The 22,886-nt window shown below is 36.8% G+C and overlaps 1 protein-coding gene across 1 annotated transcript in view; it reads left to right on the top strand.

The window, feature by feature from the left end:
* Positions 1-19,594, top strand: part of LOC106459674 (GAS2-like protein 1) — a 62,514-nt gene extending 42,920 nt beyond the window's left edge. The window contains exons 2-5 of the mRNA XM_022386216.1: positions 9,169-9,276; positions 11,742-11,835; positions 13,251-13,332; positions 14,554-19,594. Coding sequence (XP_022241924.1) covers positions 9,169-9,276; positions 11,742-11,835; positions 13,251-13,332; positions 14,554-15,985 — 1,716 coding nt within the window. The 3' untranslated portion in view covers positions 15,986-19,594. The remainder of the gene's footprint in view (positions 1-9,168; positions 9,277-11,741; positions 11,836-13,250; positions 13,333-14,553) is intronic.
* Positions 19,595-22,886: the final 3,292 nt, after the last annotated feature.

The raw sequence follows: 22,886 nt of genomic DNA, 5'->3' as shown, positions 1-22,886 counted from the left end.
CTAACACACACACACACACACACACACACACACACACACACACACACAACATTATTATATTTTCTATAACGCGGCCAGTGACCATCAATTAATTAATCAAGTGAAGACAAAGTAAACACATGTACCCTAAGTTCCACACTGTTTCACCATTACCTCAAAGAGGTCGCACGTTGCTTCCCACCTCGACATTAATTGTAAGTAAATGGTATAATATATATAATTAGTATTAATTTGTAGTTTCGAAAACAATCAACTTTGTGAAGTGCACACACAATCTACATCCCTACCTAAGTGTGTCAAGATGCCCAAACAAATTTTGAAGTCATTGTGTTCACGGAAATTAAAATGGAAGAAAAGAAATCGCAAGCAGACACTGTTACAAGTCAAGCTCAAGATAGGGAAAGGAAAGCTTGAAGAAAAGCACGAGACAGCTGATGAAACTGCTGCTAGACAGAGTCAAGATAGGGAAAACAGTTTCATCAGCTGTCTCTTGTGCTCTTCTTTTGACTCTGTCTAGCAGGAGGGGGAAAGACTAGAAGAAGAGCACAAGAGACAGCTGATGGAACTGCTGCTAGACAGAGTCAAGAGGGGAAAGGAAAGGTAGAAGAAAAGCACAAGAGACAGCTGATGGAACTGCTGCTAGACAGAGTCAAGAGGGGGAAAGGAAAGCTAGAAGAAGAGCGCAAGAAACTTCTGGTTAAACTGTTGCAAGACAAGATCGAAAGAGGAAAAGGATAGCTAGAAGAAGAGAAGACACCTGATGAAACTGCTGCCACACAAGAAGGAAATCGTGACAGAATAAGATGAAAGAATCGGTTGCAGAAATTTCTATTAGAGAAGAACAAGATAGAGAATATCAAACTCAAAGAAGGGTTGCTGCTGCTGAATGGAAATCTAGAATGTATTTCAAAACACCTTATGATTATGATCCAAATCGTGATTATGAATCAGAGTCTGCATATGACGTTAAGACCTATATAATGGGATTTTTGCTGGCCAAAAAGGTATCTGAATGAAAAGCCAGGACTGTGTTGCGATAATGGCAAAGTTGAATTGCACCCCTTTGAGAGAACCACCACGTCTTAATGTACTCCTTCAGGAAAATACTGAAGAATCTAAAAACATACCAACCAATGTATACAATATGTGTCAAAAATCTGTGTCTGTTTGTCCGTTGTCTAACTACTCCTAGGTCGTTGGGCCAATCTCAACAAAACTTTGTGGTATGATAGTTTGGAACAAGGGTCATGTTAGTGGGAGGTTCACAGTCCCTCCACCCTCATTATTGATGTTATTGAGCATTTATTATCTTTGACGTTAGTTAACGTTAACTACATTCATACCTGGCGCCACGTTAAGACCCCATAAATAGAAAACTTTATTAACGTTTCTATAACACAACATACACACAGTGTGGGGTAGAACACACAAGCGTCTTATATATCTCGGAGAGTATGCTAGCATTCTCTATGGAAGAATGCAATGAAAAAAATGGCCGCCACTATTGCAGTACTACATAAACTCAGCTGAAGTTTCTATGCCAACAGCCACCATAAGGCTTATATGAAGAGCCGTTTCTTGAGTTATGCCCACTTCCTACTTTGACCCGTGACATTTCAACTTCGGTCCTTAAGACGCTTCTGCGGCCATGACAGTCAACTAATTAACCATGTGAAACTCTGTGGAAGGACATTAAAAGGTGGGTGTTAAAAGCCGGTAACAGAAAGCACCCCTACTGCCACTACTTTTTCGCTACCTCTTCCTTCAAAGTTACCTTGACCATCGCACAGTGTATACCATGCATTAAGTATATACAAAACTCTTCGTGAGGTAATAATGAATACTATAATAATATGTTACAAATAAGTTCTGTGAAATTCGATGACGAGGAACCCACTTTGAGACTAATAATTTATAATGCTTGGAGACGGTTCGAATGGGTAATGAACGTTGTACATTTGCTGTTATGTTAAACTTATCTTAAAGTTTTTCTTCATTACCCATTCAAGCCGTCTCCAATCATTATAAATAGTGTGAAAGTTAAGATTTTTTTGTTATTTATCATATCATCCACCTCCATATATTTTTTTCAGTTTATAACCTGCACAAAGGACAGGTACATTAGCTTGTACACATTGCCAGCTTTAGGAGAGTGCGGGGCCTGAGGCGAGTGAGTACTCAGGATTAGGTTCTCGAGTTTGGATACTAGAATTATACAATCGACTAGGCCACTGAGGCGCGGGACCCGAGGCGGTTGCCTTAGTGGCCTCGCCCTAAGGCCGACCCTACTTGTACAAGTATACTTTCTGGCTCATGAATATCATTGACAAGTAAGCAATGATTTTATACCTGAAAGAAAGTGTTGTGTTTAGGTGAAATAAGCTAGTAAATGTATCTATAAATACTCCTGAAGTTAGTTGTGTATTGTAATTAGTTTTGTTACAATCAGGTCATTTTAGTATGTTTAACCGTGTCACACAACACATTATCGACTAACATTAAACGGAGACAAATTAGCAAGTTTACTTTTTTTTTTTTTTTTTACGATTCGTCAAAAGCCGCTCAGTAAGCCTACTACCTATCCTGTCCCATTTGAAACAATGAACTTACGCTTAGAAACCGTAATAGTTTTGTGTCTTGGTGACGAGTGATAACAATGGAACTCGTGGATCATCAGTTCTGGAACAATTGAAACTAGACGTGTAGAAAGTAGTTCGGTTATTGATGCGATAAAATCGTCCAGTAATAATATATATATTTATTTATTTATATTTTTGAATACTTCATAATACGCGACCTCTATGGGACAATAGTCCGCTTGCAAGCGTTAGGCAGCAACAGTGTTGTTTGTGTGAACGATCTGCACTTCTCTGATTGCATGTCTACGAATCACTTTAATATTATGTGTGTCTATATATATATATATAAGTGAAATTTATATGGTGTGAAGTACGATGACCTCACTGTTTTACTTAGAAATGCTGTGGAGCTTGTTGCTATTTGAAGCGCCGTATCATTATCTTTTGTTTTCATAATGACGTGTAAGTTATCTTGAGAAGCCGATCAACAGCTGTGTACTGAAGATGTCTTACTAACGACATTTATTTATTGTTTCTGTTTATAAACTAACATTGTAGGTCACGAATGTATGGTGATACCAGTTGGTATTTGGTCTAAAGGCCTTTTATTAATGATGTAATTGTTATTTCGTTGGGTTTGGCTCCGCACGTGCTGTTTAGAAGAGCCAATAAAAACTTCTCTCAGATCCGTGTATGGAAATAAAAACATGCCAGGCAGTTGAATACTCGTTTTTCTTCTAAGAATGTGGTATTTAAAGTGCAAGTTATACAAGTACTAGGAAAAAAAATAAAATACAGTAGTTTTTGACATAGGGACTTAAAAGTGTGATTTCACTCTTGTGTAACAAAAGTTTAATATTGTTCCTTAGAGGGTAGAATAAACTGTCATTCAGTGTTGTAAAATAACCAACTTACACTTTTTTATTCGGTGTGGTCTAGTGTGCCGGGCCGCGTATCGTAAGGTCCAAGGTTCGAACCTGCAACTGAACACACTCGACACTTAGACGTGGGCGCGTTATTATTAAAATTGATATTTGGCTGGTACTAGCTGTTTTGGAGGCGGGTGCCGCTAAATGTGCCCCTTCCCTCTGGTCAGCTGTTTCTAAATTAGGGATGTTATGTATGACCCTTGGTATCTTTGACATGGCAGTATAGATTTCAAATATCGGATAACTTAACTGTCTTTCAAAATTTTAAAAGGTACATCTTGTAAACTAATCAAGCGTAATTTTAATTGTTGGTAGAGGGCGCTTATGATAAATTTCGGAGCCATAACGCGATGATGGATTGTCATAAATGCTGATTATTTAATCATTTTTTTTTTCCTTAATCAGCAAATAAGTTTGTTTGTTATGAATTTCGCGCAAAGCAACACGAGGGATATCTGCGCTAGCCGTCCCAAATTTAGCAGTGTAAGACTAGAGGGAAGGCAGCCAGTCATCACCACCCACCGCCAACTCTTGGGCTACTCTTTTACCAACGAATAGTGAGATTGGCCGTTACATTATAACGCTCCCACGGCTGAAAGGGCGAGCATGTTTGGTGGGACGGGGATTCGAACCCGCGACCCGCAGATTACGAGTCGAGCGCCCTAACCACCCGGCCTTACAGGGCCCAGCAAATAAGTCAAGAGTAACTAAAATACACATTGTGAAGAGGCTTTTGAGTCGGTTAACTGTTTTATTTAACTTAGAGCTTTACGGGTCGTCGTTCTTATCTGTTGGTGATGGCTACGGAATTTGTCCTAATTACATTGCTATGTTTAGTAAAGATATCACAACAAACATAGATTTATTACGATGGTGTAATTCTATTGTTCACAGCTTTACTTTGTTTAGTTTTTTAGATTTTCTCTTCATGAAATAAACATCCGAGAATAATTTTGTTTAATTGGTTTGGTTTGAATTTCGCGCAAAGCTACACGAGGGCTATCTGCGCTAGCCGTCCCAAATTTAGCAGTGTAAGACTAGAGAGAAAGCAGCTAGTCATCCCCACCCACCGCCAACTCTTGGGCTACTCTCTTACCAACGAATAGTGGGATTGGCCGTAACATTATAACGCTCCCACGGCTGAAAGGGCGAGCATGTTTGGTGTGACGGTGATTCAAACCCGCGACCCTCAGATTGCGAGTCGAGCGCCCTAACCACCTGGCCATGCTGGGCCATTTTGTTTAATGTTTTTCCCTACATAAAGGACCAAATAATATTGGAAAAAGAAAACTATTGAATAGTATGAATTAAACTACACAGTAATAATAATTCTCGCAATAACTAGCACCCTAAAACTGGGTGGTGGTGGTCATATTACGATACAATGCCTTGGAAGTAGATTAGTTTAGTTGTTTTACAAAAATTGTCATGTTTGGAGAATAACACGGTGGTACCGCCTCCCATATATCGAATGTTTTTATACAAACCTATTTTAAGACCTTAAGGTCATCATACATACACACTGTACCAAAAATACTAGAAACACGAATGTTTAAAAGACATATGCGACGCCCCCACCCCACCCGATTAGTATATAGATTCTGTGAGCTGCTCTCTTACCCACTATTGGTCAGGGTGGGCATGGAAATGTAAATAATTTTAGCCTTTTATATATATATATATATATATATATATATACACACACACACACACACACACACACACACACACACACACACACTACTTACACACACGTTTTCAGTTTGTTGAGCTAGAGGGCGTTCGATACACAATGTACTGATAAAATATCAGTTGAAGCTCCAAGGTTATCTTGTACGTTTGTAGACTTCTGTTTGTATTGATGTGTCAGAATTATACATTATCAGTTATTTGTTGTGGTTGGTACTTTCACAGATAACTACTTTTAGAAGTGACCTGTTGTTACTAAATGATGTACAAAACTAACTATACACACGCACACACAATTATTTTGTTGATAAATGCGTTACATCGTTAGGAACAAATTAGGCTAAAATTTTTAATTTGTTGTACTTTATATGTAAGCACACACTAGAGGAAAATACGTGCTAGGCCTACAAAACATGTTTTGGTTGTGGTATTCGAATGCACAAAGTTTATAAAATGTTAAGTCAGGGCTGTTTATTTAAAGCATTTAAAACAGTCGCGTATGAAATTTAGTACTTAGTTTCTGAACGAATCTGATGGCCGTGTGGGGTGTCTCAATGACCGTGAGATTAAACCTAAATGAGTTAAACTTATTCCACAACACGTGATACCCCCACCAGACACCTCTAGTACAAAAGACACTTTAGCCGAATGATCTGATCAAAAATGACAAACCAATCAGCTTATCTGGTAAGACACACCAGATCTAGCGACGATTTCAAAACCCCGGGTATCAGGGGCAAGTATTAAAACTTAACAGGGTGAAAGTACCGGTACTCTAAACACATCAAGAAATTCACACACGAAACCACATAAAGACTGTTGTCTGAGATGGGGCTCTGAGGGATTACAAATACTTCCCTCTTTGCAATGCACAGTACTATCTACACCCACCCCTCTCTTACACACACGGTGACGTCGTTCGTACTTTCCTACTCCTAATTTCATTTTTGCATAGTTTAATAAGTTTAAAAGGCTTCTCACGCACACGTTTTTATCTTTTTTTTTAATCATCAGACAGGCGGAAGCACTGTCTATGTAGTGATGGCTTGGATTGTTAATCGAAACGGTATTTTAAATATCTCCTCAATAGGTCATCAGAACTTTACAATACTGTACAGTGTTTCTTTTTATAACAATATCTATGTAATGACTGAGTCACAAGTTCTGGGAATGTCTGTAAATATCATAGCAAAAAGTTTGAATTTCTTGTTCTTTCTGCTTCTCCTTTTTTATTACATGATAACTGAAAAACAAAATAATGATGTCAACCAATTTCACTGAGGTGACAGTTTCAAACGGAGTATCCGCTTTTATAAGTATTAATAACTAGTAGTAATTAAAAAAAATCACAATTCTAGTGTAACGATATTATCATTACCCATTGAAGTTTGCTTTCACACAGGAAATTGGCATTTCTTTATAAAGCTTAAGTACAGGGTGAAACGGGAATTACCAGCCAATAATAAATAAACAATAAATATTACAGTTGTAACCTCATTGTATTTAGAAGTGGGTTATAAATACATCCTTCCTATGTCTATTGAAACACTGCATTAAAAGAAACAACAGGCAAACAAGTAAAGAAAAAACTTTTCAAAAAAGGAAGTAAATGTAGGAATTGCTAATATCAATACTTCAAAAACGATGTAAACAAGATAGTAGGTATGTCATTTGCATCATCCCTATATTTACATTTACTTCCTTTTTTGAAAAGTTTTTTTGTTACTTATATAGATCAGCGTTTCACAAACTTTATCAGCCACGGAACACTTTTGAGCTTCGAAATTATTGACAGAATCCTTAAGGAAAAGTGTGGTTGCTTCTTTTGCTTGCAAATCCGTTTTAATATTAGGAGTGATCCTGGATTCGCATGTTAGGTCTGTCCCTGTATTTTGTTTTTAGTGTACCACGAGAATCCAGTTTCATACAAGTATGTTGTAGCGAATGGAAGGAGCTCACGAAATGCACTTTTCGTCACATTTCGGTACTCGTGAATTAGGCTACTCCAAAAATTAATTAACGGAGAAAGGGGAATACAGGGTGGTACGATTTATGGGCTGACGAGCTTTTAAGCCATAACTATACCTGGCCTGCCCCTTTACTACGACTACACTACATAAAATTTTCTTGCGAAACCCCTGGATAAATCATACGGAACCCGAGGGTTCCGCAGAACACAATTTGGGAAACGCTGATATTTCCAAGTTTTGTCTTTGAAATGCTGTGAATATATGTTTGAATTTAAAGTCTGAAATTCGATTTTTTTTTTAATACTAAAATACCTAATTAAAATTTTCCTAATACCCTTTGGCATATTTATATGAAAATTAAAGAAATATATTTGTTAAATGATATTTCCTGTTGAAATGATAAAACTTTTCTGTTCATTAAGCCTGGTGACGACTACTTATATATTAGGAGTCGCCATCATGTTTAGTGCTTATTAATCCTGGTGACGAATACTGGTATTTCAGGATTCACCATCTTGCTTAGTGTTCATTAAGCCGACTACTTATATATTAGGAGTCGCCATCATGTTTAGTGCTTAGAGCAAGATGGCAACTTCTGAAACAACAGTAATCGTCACCAGGATTAATAAGCACTAAACATGATGGCGACTCCTAATATATCAGTAGTCGTCACCAGGCTTAATGAACACTAAACGAGATGGCGACTCCTGATATGTCAGTAGTCGTCACCAGGTTTAATGAACACTAAACGAGATGGCGACTCCTGAAATGTCAGTAGTCGTCACCAGGCTTAATGAACACTGAGCAAGATGGCAACTTCTGAAACAACAGTAATCGTCACCAGGATTAAAGTGTTCATTAATCCTGGTGACGATTACTGTTGTTTCAGAAGTTGCCATCTTGCTCAGTGTTCATTAAGCCTGGTGACGACTACTGATATTTCAGGAGTCGCCATCTCGTTTAGTGTTCATTAAGCCTGGTGACGACTACTGACATTTTAGGAGTCGCCATCTCGTTTAGTGTTCATTAAACCTGGTGACGACTACTTATATATTAGGAGTCGCCATCTCGTTTAGTGTTCATTAAGCCTGGTGACGACTACTGACATTTCAGGAGTCGCCATCTCGTTTAGTGTTCATTAAGCCTGGTGACGACTACTGATATTTCAGGAGTCGCCATCTAGCCTAGTGTTTATTAAGCCTGTGTCGACTGCTGAAGAGGATCGAAAGTTATCTTCAGTAAAATATAAACAACAAGAACTGAATGCAAGATATCAAAGTGACATAATCCTGTTTCTTTATCAGAATATTGTCTGTATTTGAAACCAACGTTAAGTAAGAATAACTTCAACAACAAAAAAATTAAAATGGGAACAACAGCACTGGTACCTCAGGTTTTCTTGTGGCAAGCACTTCCTGCTTCGATGTAGAATCACGCTTCGAGAAATTATCGTGTGTCGATGCGTTCAGTTACAAGGCACGTTCATGTAAAATAAATTGGAAAGTTGATGTTTGTATTGTAAGATAACTAGCCATGTGGTACACGCCTTTTTTGGTACCACCATTCTAATGGCTATGTTGATAAATATATAATGTAGCACATATCGAGGTCATTGAGTACGACATAATTACTCGGTATAAACTCACAGTCGTATATCTATTTGTAATTAGAAACTGGGTTGACAGTTGTTTGTTATATACGTAACGAAACCCCAAAAATATATAATAATAATAATAATAGAAAGATATCTGTAAGTTACTTCCCAATAATGTAAAATCAAACACGTGTATCGATGTAAAGTTGGTTCTAGCTTGATGTTAAAAAATCATCACAAGTATTGAATATATTTTCCAACTTATTATAGTTCAATTGGATCCATAAATTTAGTTCAATAAGAGCTTAGAGGAAAATCGAGAAACACGAATTTTTAAATCATTTCTTTTTTTATTTGTCACAAATATTTTCTTTTTTCTTATATATATATATATATTTTTTTTTCAGGTTGTGGAACTCCTGAACCGATGTACCTGCCCTTTCCAGTTCCCAATGATTAGAGTATCAGAAGGAAAGTATCGCATTGGAGACACAAAAACTCTCATTTTTGTTAGGGTGAGTGCTATCGCCATCTAGTAGCAAGACCAGTCACTAAATCGTTTATTTTAAAGAATTGTATGAATGAAATAATTATCGTGATGCATAGTTCAAGATGACAAAAGAAACATAATATATACATTTCCAAAATATTTATTTTCCCTTATGAAAAACTGCTTATTTTTCTGTTTCTGTTTAACCATATATATATAACTTATGATGATTAGTATATACCTTTACGCGATAGTCATACACACCTTCTTGTAGAAGGAGAACAGATGTGTAACGAAGCTATAAATCTTAGAAATTGGCAACAACGTATTTAATTCGTAACACATTAGAACCAGTGCGCTTTCTGCATAGCCTGTCTTTGTTAATTTCCAAATCGGTTACCACTAAGATATTTTTTACCTTAAAGGCATACTTGGTACGCCCGCTTTTTTTACGCCCACGGACCATATGGAGGTACTTTTATTAGGGTATTTCACGCTGAACCCAATGATATAAGGTTTGTAGGGTCTTTCTGTAATAAAATTTGTAATAAATCAATCAAATATAAACATTTTGGTGAGTCGTAAAATTTCCAATTTTCCTTTAGCTCCTGACAATACAAAATGCTTGGTGTGGATTTAATCAAGAGGCATCGAATCAGCCTCATTTATCGGCAATATATGTAAGGTTATTATATGTTTTGTCCTGCTTCTGAGAAGGACAAAGTAGAACGTGCCCGAAGTTATATCCCGGGGGTTAGGGGTTCCGCTTCGTATTTTAATTGTATATATACAGATTTTAATGCTAATGAAGTTTTAGTGGGAATGCCACATTTTTACTTTCCGTATATGGGTCGGCGATAAAATGCATGCAAGAATTTTTGGGCGGAGCAACTTTCTTAGCAGGCTAAACGTCGTGAAGAACTCGACACGTGCTGCGCACTGCGCATTTTCGTCTATGATCTTTTTTTCTTCTTTTTTTTATATTTCACTCTTAATCTTATGTCATTGTGAATCACTCCTTTGGCTCCTAACAATACAAAATGCTTGGTGTAGATTTATCAAGAAGCATCGAATCAGCCTCATTTATCGGCAATGTATGTAAGGTTATTATATATTCATTGTGAATCAACTCGATGGGGGGGGGGGGGGTGTCCCCAGTATGTTAGAGGTAAATCTACGGACTTATAATGCTAAAATATAGGTTTTGATTCCCCGCGGCGGACAGAGTACAGATAGCCAATTGAGTCTTTGCATTAAGAACGCAACGCGGTAAACTCGAGGGGGGAGTCCCCATTGACTCAGAGGTAAGTGTACGGACTTAAAATGTTAAAATCTAGGGTTCAATTCCCCGCGGTGGACAGGGTGCAGATAGTGCACTGCGTAGCTTTGCATGGGAAAACAACAAAAACCTAACAAACTCTGGAAATAAAACATTGTAAAGGTTCAAATAATTTCACTGTTAGTTTCCGAAATTTTCGCGCAAAGCGACACGAGATCCATCTACGCATAGCCGTCTCTTATTTTGAGCTGACAGACTGACTAGAGGGAATGCAGAATAATGGGATTCGACCGTCATTATGAGAGTGCTACCAGTGACACAAAGTGCGGAGCGCGTTTTTTTTTTATCCAAGCATGTTAAATACGATCCGACCCCAAATACTTCTGAGAGTGGTCTTTTCTTCTGCGTCTCGTCTTGAATTGAAAACGAAAGGTTCGTAATAAAAGGGGTAGGGAGAATGTGTGAGTGAAAGACTCCAACACATTATGGTAGTTAAATACGATATTTTAATACACAGGCCCGAAGTTAAGGATAGGCAATATAAGCGGCTGCCTAGGGCGTCAAATGCTCTGAATCTCCAGTGTGAGTTAAAGGGCACAGCCTTAATTTTTGCCTATGGCATCAACTAAGCTGTCGTCAGTACTGCACAGTTCATACTGGTTAAATTCGATCTGAGGAGATCATAATATTATATATTTGTTTTTCATTTTAAACGGCCCGGCATGGTCAGGTGGTTAGCTCTACTCGCAATCTACGGGTCGCGGGTTCGAATCCCCGTCACACCAAACATGCTCGCCCTTTCAGCCGTGGGGGCGTTATAATGTGACGATCAATCCCATTATTCGTTGGTAAAAGAGTAGCCCAAGAGTTGTCGGTGGGTAATGATGGCTAGCGCAGATGGTCCTCGTGTAGCTTTGCGCGAAATTGAAAACAAACCAAACTGTCCCGGATATATTCAACAATCGCATGTATTGAAACAAAAAAACAGCGCAGTGACAACTACGACACGATTATGCGTCTACACATCATCTGATAATCGGACAATTGTTGGTAGACAGGGTCATTTAATAATCCTTTGAAATATTTGAACAGTTTAATAAAAACATGTGTAATTTTAACGTTATGATTGGAAAAGTTTTCGGAGCAGTAGGTCGAGTTAACGTTATAAGTATGATATTCACATCAAATACGTGAGCTTTTTTCCCTCTTAGATTCTACGTAACCACGTAATGGTACGAGTGGGAGGAGGCTGGGACACCTTGGAGCATTATTTAGACAAGCACGACCCCTGTCAGTGTCGAATTGGTAAGTTTTTGTTTTTTTCAGTAAACGTTATTTCACTGTATTTTCGCTTTTTTTTAAATATTAAATTCAGACTTTTGATAAGTGGATTTCTGTTTTGTTTTTACTTTTGGTTGCTTAAAATTAGCCGTACCCTTAACGCCAGGTAATTTTTGCTTAAATTTTACAGACACAAATATGGTGAATGTTGTTGAATCAGATTATCGAGAACGAAGGTTTTCTTGAACTGTTATTTTCACAATATTATATAGAACACAAGTGTGAGTGGTAATGTGCCCGAGATTTTGTCCTAGATGGTCATTAACTGTTATGAGGAATAAATTTTGTCAACTGTTTTACCCAATAATGTAAATAAAACAAAACGTATGGTATTTCAATTATGGTAAAAGGTAAAAAGTGTTCATTACCGAACGTGAATTAGGCTTAACTTCTCGATATGTAAGCCTATAACAATGTAATGTACCGTATTAGCATGGCTTTATAAGAGAAAGTAAAGAAGGATCATAATATATGTCAACCACACTATATATGCTATATCTAGTGTCGACGAGGCCTTTCGCCCAAAACCAGGGCTATTTGGGCCGGTTGGGATACGACAAACATAGTAGTGGTGGAGACGTTATTTATATTAGCAGGTTGTTACAGTGTGAACTGGATTATATATTGGTGAAGTGTAATTTTCCATTAATTTTATTTATGTCATAACACATCATAGTTAAGGTATCATTTGGATATGTATTTTAACATAAAATGTTAATAATTATTACCTTTCTTGAATTAACAGGCTCATTACTCAGAAGAGCTGGCGAACCCCTCAGATTAACTCTTCCTTTAGGCAATGATACAGACAATTAAAGTGAACAATACATAGTTCGAAACAATCACGTTTATCAAGTCAACATTCTGACTTCGAGAATACCAGTTGTGCATGACACTTGTGTAAGTTCTGGCACCACCCAAATGTTAACGGGAAATATTTAAATTTTGACGTATTTTTCAATATATGCTTCGAATAACCGAAACTGTGCACACTGTAACCAGGATCAGAAAATAAATTGAGGGGGCATGCCCCCCCCCCCCGGTGAAAAAATTACACCAATTTGTCAATATGTATTATTCTCTTCATGTGAAGAAATTTTACGTGCGTTAACTTCTAAACAAATATAATTTACTTCACCAACACTCGTGGCCATAACCTTTCACCCGCTAAGGTACAACATGTCTGTGTATGGGCATGGTACTTCACCACAAAGGTCGCCTAGTTTTTTCCCGTTGACTTCTACAATCTTAATGAAATGCGGTATTAGTTTTTGCAATAGGCGAACTAAACAGCTGGTTAACGATGTTCTGTTAGGAGATATTTAATGAGTTTTTTGTGATGTAATCCAGAGGGTTTATATAACTATTTTACTCAACAGGCCATAGATCATCGTCATCAGCTAAAGTGACCATGACTCCAGGAAAAGGCGGGTCAACTAATATGAAGGTTACGTACAACAGGTACGTGTTTGTACTGAGAAACAAGTTTCAATTATATTAATCGAACTCGTGAAACATATGTATGCTTTTATTTTGAATGTTTCAAGTTAATAGTGTAGGTGTTCTTCAAACCACATATTCATCAAATATATCTATCACCATTCTTGGTTGAATAAGGGAAAATTTGTATTTCTGTCTCTTGTTATTTTAACACTAGTAAAAACAAAGTTTATTAAAATCTTAGAATTGTTCCAACGCTATAATTTGCACAAAAATAATTGTTGTTATTGTAAAAGCCCCCCAGTGGCACAGCGGTATGTCTGCGGACTTACAACGCTAGAAACCGGGTTTCGATACCCGTGGTGGGAAAAGCACAGATAGTCCATTGTGTAGCTTTGTGCTTAACTTCAAACAAACAAAGAAGTTATTGTAAAATATTTTTATATTACCAATAATAATTTTATCAAGCCAATAATTGATAAGTTTTAACAACTTTGGACGTTTTTTTTTATTTGGGGTGGGGTATTTAATAATAACTAGTAATTAAATAAGAAAACTTTGTTGTTTTGTAGCGCAAAGCTACACAATGGGCTATGTATGCTTTGTCCACCGCGAGAAGTCGAACCCCGAATTTTAGCGTTGTAAGTCCGCTGATACACCAGGAGACCAAAGTTTGTTAATGAAGTAACATCCTGAATGTGTTGATAACTAAATATTAATTTCCTGAACTACCAACACTTCAACACAGTTCACATTGAGAGATAGTGAACGTAATTTGCATTTTAAGAAGCACTCAGGACCGCCATTTCATATTTCAATGCCCCTACCCCCAATGGCTCGGCGGTAAGTCTTAAGGTTTATAACACTAAAAACTGGGTTTCGATACTCGTGATGGATACAGCAAAAATGGCCCATTATGTAACTTTGTGCTTAACAAATCAAACATATTTCAATAGGGGGGGGGGCATTTATTGGTGGTCCTGCAGACGGCTGGTTGATCTGCCAACAGTGAAGAAGAATGGCAAGACTGTGACATTAGAATTACTGCTAACAAATTCAGCAAAGTGCGGCCAATGAATATATATAAAAGATAAATTTATAATTCCAAAATAAACAAATGATATCAAGCCGGGAGGAATGCTCCCCTGCTTTAAATGCCACGCCTTTGTAGCAGTTGTCAACAGAATTGGCCTTAGAGTATAACATATCTTTATATAATTATGTTTTTAAAATTTCTTACAGGTCTTCAACTTCCACTCCTCCAACATACAACCTTAGTCTCCCCACTTCACCACAAACACGCCGACGTATGTTGACCAGTTCTTCGGGTCAGCAGGACATTGGTCCATCTACTGACACAAATGACATTCCACCGCGTGAACCGTCAAGAAGTTCTCACTACAGTGACGACTCGTCTACGTCTAGTGCCAGCCTCTATTACTGCAGTGAAAGTTCATCTCAAGAGGAGGGCAGATTAGCAAGGTCATCCACACCACAGTTTCAGATGTCTCGCAAGCCACTGTCCTTCACTGCAGACAGCTCTTCCGAATTCTCTGAAGGAGAAAGTCGAGCAGGTTCTCGAATCTCTAGTCAACCCCGAAAATCCAGTCTTCGGAAGTTGTACTGCATGTCAGAAAATGGGGACGAGGTCGGTAACTGTTCCCGTGTATATTTGTCAGATGGTTGTGACTCTGGCTTTGGCCCCGAATCATCAGAAACAAGTTCAGTTCTTTCAGGGGATGACCAGGGGAAAGTTAAGGATTCTGGAAAAACTAGGTTAAAGGAAACAAAGCAAACCCCTGGACAAGTCCCTAGAGATGCCCCCGTGGATTCGATTTTTTCTGACGTTAATACACCAACTTTAAAGTCTGTAAAGAAAGTCAAACAAGTTTCAGTAAGTCCACCTGGAAGGAAAACGACACCAGGCATTAGTCATAAATCTCAAAGTACGGAAAATTTATATTGGGGAAAATATAGCGAAAGAGTACAGATGAGCCGCCATAACAGCTCCAATTCTTCAGCTTATGGTCGTAAAGACCGACGATCTTCAACAGACTCTTCAAGTTATACCTCTAGTATTTCTAGATGTCATTCTCAGACTAGTGATATTGGTGGGCTTGGATCATCTCTGACCAGAAACACTCCAGGACGGTTTTCATATAAACCCCCCACAGACGTTCGGCCAAAAGTGGACACAGGAAATAAAACTTGGGCTTTCAGACAACGTGCCACTAGATCTTCCATCAGTCCTGATTTCTGCCGTTACCCTTCTAGAGGAAACAACCTTTCTCCTAGTAAGACCAAAACAAACCTCAAGTCTCGGAGTGCCGAATCGAGTCCTGCCAAATCGATTGTAACAGCTACTAAAGTGCAAAAACTCTTAGAAGATATTGATTTAGCCACAGATGATACATTTTTCAATGAAATGCAGAGATTTATAAGTAGCTATCGAGAAAAAATAGAGAAAAAATTAAAAAACGAACAAGAAGAAAATGCATATTTGAACGATGATGACAGTACCTCTTCAACACCAACTATGTTATGTTCTCCGGATTCGGATCGCCCACCAAGTCGGGGTCTCGGTTACAGCCAACAGTCTCCCAAGTTTCGACCCAGAAGAGAGAGTCAGGGAGGGTCCACAAAAATTCCACTCCCAGTTTGGTATAACAAATAACACCTACGAGTTTTTGTATCAGTAACCGTGTCTTCTTTCACTCGGCACTCAGGTGTTACACTTCATATTTTGGGATCTCAAGCAAAAAGAAAAATTTTTTGTAGTAGTAGGATAGAAATGAGTCGCATTCTTGGAGTTCGTCCATTAACTGAACAATCACCTTTATATCAGCGGTAATGTTTGTGAAGAGTAGTTTGGTAAGAGCTCGTGCAATACAATTACAACATGCTAGTTTTCCTTCTTTTTCTTTTTTCCTGCGGGTTGGTAATAAATAATAAACAAAAAATTAATTGATTTCTACGAAGGCAGAATAATTTTAGTTATTGTACTACTACTACCACTACAACGATGACCGTGATTCATCCAGTTCGGATACTGTTTTAAAGCCTATAAAGATAATTCAGGGAACACAGAGGGAACTAGAGTTCAGTTTCCTATAAACTTCAGACAGATGCAATACATAAATGATTCAACGTCAGTGTTTGTTAACTCGTGATACTTTAGGGTAATCTGGAGCAATAACATGTTTTTTCTCATGTTATTTGTCAGTAAAATTGAGTCCGATATTCCCAGAAAAACAAACAAACTTGAAGTGAGGGTGTACTTTTGAGTGTAGTTAGGTAACAGAGCAGGTCAATTATTGCATAAAGGGTATACCTATAGGTATTCCTGATTGTAGTTATATAGCAGAACGGGCCAATTAGTGCAGAAAGTGTGTATCCCAAGATACTCTTGGCTATAATTATATAACACGGATGACTAATTACTGTAGAAATGGGGCACCTATAGACGCTCTTTGTTGTTGTTATTGTAAAAACAGACCGATTAATACTAAAAGGGTATGCCCATATACACTGTTGACTGTAGTTAGAACAGACCAGTTAGTACATAAAGGGTATACCCATATACACTGTTGACTGTAGTTAGAACAGACCAGTTAGTACATAAAGGGTATGCCCATATACACTGTTGACTGTAGTTAGAACAGACCAGTTAGTACATAAAGGGGTATACCCATATACACTCTTGACTGTAGTTAGAACAGACTAATTAGGACATAAAGGGTATACCCATATACACTCTTGACTGTAGTTAGAACAGACTAATTAATACATAAAGGGTATACCATGTACACTCTTGACTGTAGTTAGAACAGTCCAATTAGGACATAAACAGGCCAATTAATACGTAAAGGGTATACCTTAAACACAGGCCAATTAGTACATAAACAGTCTAGTGTCCATAGTCACCTTTTGCTGTCGTTATATAACAGAGCAGATATAGCTGACAATTCCTGGTTTTAGTAAATGTATTTTTTCACCTTTTGAGCAAAAGAGAGGAATGTGCTGTTAACTGAAACTTTGAATCTTACTTACTGTCGTTTAATGAGTGTTTTTCTCTTGATAAACAATCAAGAATTTCCAGCGTTCTTCGTCTTAAAGGTTAAACTTTTTAGAATTCATATAGTTTTGGAAGCTGGATTTGCTAGTGCCTCGTGTAATTTGGATATTTTTAGTTGGTGATACTAGATGATCGAAGTTTTAAATGAAGAAGGTAGAGGAATGAACGAGCGTGTGTAGAATGTTTAAGCAATTTACATATTTATTTAGTGGCATATTAGAGTTAAAGAACCGCGAATTTTTACTTGTATGTCCTTAAAAACAAATAGTTTTACCTAATCTTTGTGGAATGGTGACTGATTTTACCAAACCCACTGTGTAATGATAAGTTTACCTAACTTTTTGTGTAAAATGACGACAAGGTTCCCTAATTTTTTGTGTAATGATGACTGGTTGTAGTTTATCTTTGTATAATGTAAACTAAATTGTTTTTACAAAATCCTTTATAATGATAACTGGTTTTAGAAACTTTGTGTAGTGATAACTGGTTTATCTGACTCTTTTTTTGTAATAATGGCTGGTTTTAGAAACTTTGCGCAGTAATAACTGGTTTATCTCAATCTTTCTTTATTGATGACTGGTTTTACCAAATTGTTTTTTTGGGTGATGAGTGGCAAGAGAAATCTTGAGTAAATGAATGTATTATTTTCTAACATTATCCATACTGAACTTACGTCCGTAGCAGCTACCTAAGGGCTGTGTGGGATAGTTCGAATAATTAAATAAACCTGTTATTACTTAGATCTATTGCTCTAAAACAAGGTAATTCTAATACTCTGGATAGTTACTAAAATTTAAAGGAAGTGGACGCTTCCAGATGTTTTGATGTGTATTTGTGTGCGCACTTAGGGAAAAAAATGTAATTATTTTTTTTCATATATTAACAAACCATTTAGCAAAAATATTGACTTCGTGTGTTAGCAGTTTGAATTTTTATGATAAGCAAGAAGTCATACAGTTACTGACGTCACCACAACCAGTTTCTTTGTTTACTTTTTTATTGTTGAATTGCACGTGTCATTCACATCCTGGTACTTTGCAATAATAATCACAAAAACAAAAGTGTTATTTTAATTTTTCCAGAGAAATATAACTAATTATTCAGTCACATAGAAAATCCCCAAAATTTTAGTGACAATTACTTGAACAATTTTATAAGAAATATTTAATACTGTAGTAATGTACATGTGGCATGATTTCAGCACAAAAGCTCGGATGTAGATTTGACAAAAAAAATGTCTCTGATGCATTGAAATAACGCTGTAGGAAAAACCCAGGACAGAATTAAAAAGAGCGTTTGAAAGAGAGCGATAATTTTTTAATTAGGCCTAACCTTCAATGTTTTGTATTATTGGTATTAGATCTAAAAGGTTGGCATTTTTGTTAAGTAGACTTTTCATGCACAAGTTTGTTTGTTTTCTTTAAAATGCAAGAAGACTGTTATATACATATTTACTGACAAATAGGCATGGTTTTGTTTTGATTTTTGTCAGAGTGAATAGAGCAAATTCATCGTGGTTACTAGTTGTTACAGACATCGTTAGATTTTATTCGTTGAAACGTCTCGTTTAGTATTGAAGGCTGTGGTTGAACATGAATCATTGTTAAAATCTTTATAGTGTATTAAAAATAATACTAACTTCGATTCGAAAATCTAGTAATCGGCACTATTTGAGTATATTTAAATATTCTGAAATGAGGCTTAAAATATATGGTTATATCAGCATGGTAGTTTTATACGATGCAAGTGAATCGACTTTCTTAATCTCCAAAGGAGTGTTTATTTTGATTAGGGATTTTCATCGGTAATAAATATGGTGACCATAATGTGGTTGAAATACCATTATTATATACTCTGCTAATTCTTGAAAATCCCTAAGGGTCCGGAAAAGAATGTAGTGTTAAAAGATTTAATAGGTCTAATACTAATAATGTCTGATGATAAGTATAATTAATTATAATCATGCTACGCCATTTTGGAAAAGACGTTCACATAATAACGAATGATTAAGGTTAAGTTTCTCTCAACTGTTAAAATTTAGCATCCTAGCATCACTATAATGAAGTTTGGAACAACCCTATGGGGTAATTTGATAACCATCCATTTATACTTGTCCAGTGACAACATAAACATTCGAGGGTGATTAATAAGATAATTTCTGAAATAAAATATACGATAGGAAACCAATAAATTCATTCTCAGCAGCCATTGTTTGTGCCACGTGTCTTTTTGTGTGTGTGTCTTAGTATCGAGCTAAATCTGTCTTCTCGTTAAGTGAGAACTGGCATGCCACGTGTCATTTTTTTTTTGTGTCTTAGAGTCGAGCTAAATTGGTCTTCTCGTTAAGTGAGGGCTGGCATGACCTGTGGTTTGGGCGATCGACATGCAACCTGCAGGTCGCGGGTTCGAATCCCATCACCGAACATTTTCACTCTTTCAGTGGCATTATGATGTGACAGTGAAACCAACTATTCGATCAGAATAGCCCAAGAGTTGGCGGTGGGTGTTGTTGACTAGCTGTCTTTCTTTTAGTCAATCATTTCAAAATTAAGAGCGGCTAGGCCTTGAATAGCTTTTACGCGAAATTCAAAACAAATTAATTTGGTGGTTTACATCGTTTTTGATATAGAATGCTTGTTAATGAATAGTTTTCGTTTTTAAGCAAGAATACGTGTGGTAATAAAGAAAGAAAAGCTATCCGGGGTAACAAAATACCACGACCATATCTTATTAACTGAGATTTTCATATTGGAATAGACCGCAGATTGAGCAGAAGTAAACATGAAACAAGTGTAAAACCAAGCAAAAAAGAAAAATTCCCACGTATCCCAAATTTTTTATTTAAAGTAATTGGATATTATTTCCGTCCGAGGTTTTATTTTTAATCTTAATGATAGTTCAGGTAATATCGTTCTGGTTGAGAAGTATATATGTTTGTAAAATGAGATGTTTGGTTTCAGATGGTATTTTGTTTACCGAAGTTGCTTATATTTTAACTGAAAAAAAAGAGCACATCTGGAATCGCATTTTAAAGACACGAAGCATTTTGCGTCAAAACTGACTGTTCGGGTGAGTGGCATTGATCTCAGCATTAATTTATGTGTCATCAGACATTAGTATTGGGCCTGTTATATTTTAAACACCGTATTCTATATCTAGTACTTTAGGAATTTTCAAACTAGACTAGACTTGGGACTAGATATAGAATACAGTGTTAAAAATATAATAGGCCTAATACTAATGTCTAATTAATTATTATCATGCATCGCCACCTTGAAAAGGCTTAGCAGTTGTTATTCTTGCCATTATTGAGTGGTATCATTTCGGAAGCCTTTATGTTTTTGGATTAAAAAAAAGTATTTATGACCATATGCATCCTAAGAATGTCGACAAAAACCGCAATTACCAAGAATACTGACGTGCTGATTTGCTAAGGTTTTGTATTAATTGGTGTATCGAGAGAGACAAAATGATTGTATCAGAACTTTCGCATAAAACTGTATATACACGAGACATAACTGCGCATAACTGTACCTTACTTTAAACCAATAGACTAGAAGGAAGCTCCCACCACAAACTCTTGAGATACTATTGTCTGACCCACTACCTCATATATAATGACGGGAATCCTTTCTTTTCAATGGGGTCTTTTTCTCTCTCTCTCTCTTCTTTTATATCACTTCCGATTAAATGCATATTGACTGTAATTGTTGAAATTATCTAAAATTCCTCGCTTTATCACTTAGGTTGTAAAATTGTCATCGTAGTCAGTAGTGTAAGAAGGAGTTGCAAGTGGGGGTGTGGGGTGGCTAGACATGCAGATATTACAATGAGAGATTGAAAGTATAAGGAGCTGCTAAAAGCAGCTTAATCTATGGGGTCTGCCCCCCAGGGAATTAATATAATAATTTAATTTACAGTTGTTATACAAACCATATATATATGTAAAAGTGGGGATGCTGGAGCACCCTCGGTTCCGACGCCTCTGGTAGTAGCTAAGACCTTTATGTAATGGTTCTAACGAGACAATTATTCAATCCATTTGTTACGAAACAAAATCTTCAGTAAAAGGGGGGGGGGACTGAAAAAAAAACGTGACAGGTAGACCTGATGATTATCATCTTGTTTAATATATAAATTAGAAGGAAACACGACGTGAATTAAATGTAACTAGCTCCATGACCTTCTAAACCATTATTAGGGTTAGACGCCTACATTTTTCTTTTTCAGAATGACCTTGCCAGCGGCTAGTAGAATCAACCACGTCCTCTAGTGGCGAATGAAACGCGCCAGAAAAAGGTTCACTAGCACTCTTTTTTTTTTCTTTTCTTTTTTCAGTTCGTACAGAAGTAACAAAAATTAGGGTTAGGTTTGGTCAGAATATATATAATGGGAGTAGTTGTTGTACTCAAGGTTAAAGAAAGAGAATCGCTGGAAACCAAAAGCCTACGAAGTACTTTTGTGAACTGGTTGTAAATTCCTCACACCCATACCAGGAACGTTAGGGTAGAACCCCCTTACTTGCCTGCTGACCACCCGTCAAAACGTAGCCAAGTTTGTTTAGAAAAAACATTTTCTAGGACTAGAAGACTTGGTTTTGCTAACTTCACTCTATTAATGCGTTTTGGCGAGATAAAGTTATATTGATGTATGAAACTTAGATGTGACAAGTATATACATTATTTCATTCAGTTGTTCAGCACAAAGCTACACAATAAACTATCTGTGCTCTGCCCACCACGAGTATCGACATTGATTTTTAATGTCGTAAGTCTGCAGACTTGCCACAGAGCCATTGGGGGTGGAGCTATTTCTATCAAAACAAAATCTTGAGTATTCTCCATAAAACCATAGTTTTCGTCACTTTTTTAAAAAAATAAATGCGGGTAACTGTAAAAATTTCATAAGAAAATAACGTTTATGTACTTGCTTCTGCCCTGTAGTCGAAAATATAGTCTTATAAAAAAAAATTCAATCTGTGCAATATATATTCACTGTAGACATACATGCAATCTTGTGATTTACCTGATACTTTCGTACACCTGGTTCAGTCTCGTGTAATAAGTCTGGTTTTTGAATCAAATTTGCATTAAAACATGCCAATCTTCTGAAGCTTCTTGTTCATGCTTAGTTGAAAACTCGGGTGATTTTCTGGGTACATCAGAGAAAACTACACAAACTCAATCGATTCTCACCGTATATATATCAGAAATTTTCTGAATCTCCATATTGGAAGTGTTGTGTTCTAAAAGACGAACAAGTGAATGAGATCATATGATCGAAGTGCTTCAAAATACGTAATAAAATTTATTATGAATTAATGTTTGAAACTGAATAAAATACACGAGTTTTTGGAGTAAAGAGATTAATCTTTATTTTGGAATTTATCTTTAAAAAAAAAGGCCACTTTTATATCTTTACTTTGGAATGTATCTTTTTAAAAAGTCTACCTTTTTTTACACGATTTACTTATCCACTCGGCAAACAGAAATTATTGTTG

This window comes from Limulus polyphemus, unplaced genomic scaffold, assembly GCF_000517525.1.
Source record: "Limulus polyphemus unplaced genomic scaffold, Limulus_polyphemus-2.1.2 Scaffold647, whole genome shotgun sequence".
Classification (NCBI taxonomy): Eukaryota; Metazoa; Arthropoda; class Merostomata; order Xiphosura; family Limulidae; genus Limulus; species Limulus polyphemus.
The sequence above is the reverse complement of the archived record's forward strand: the minus strand, read 5'-3'. Positions and strand labels throughout refer to the sequence as shown.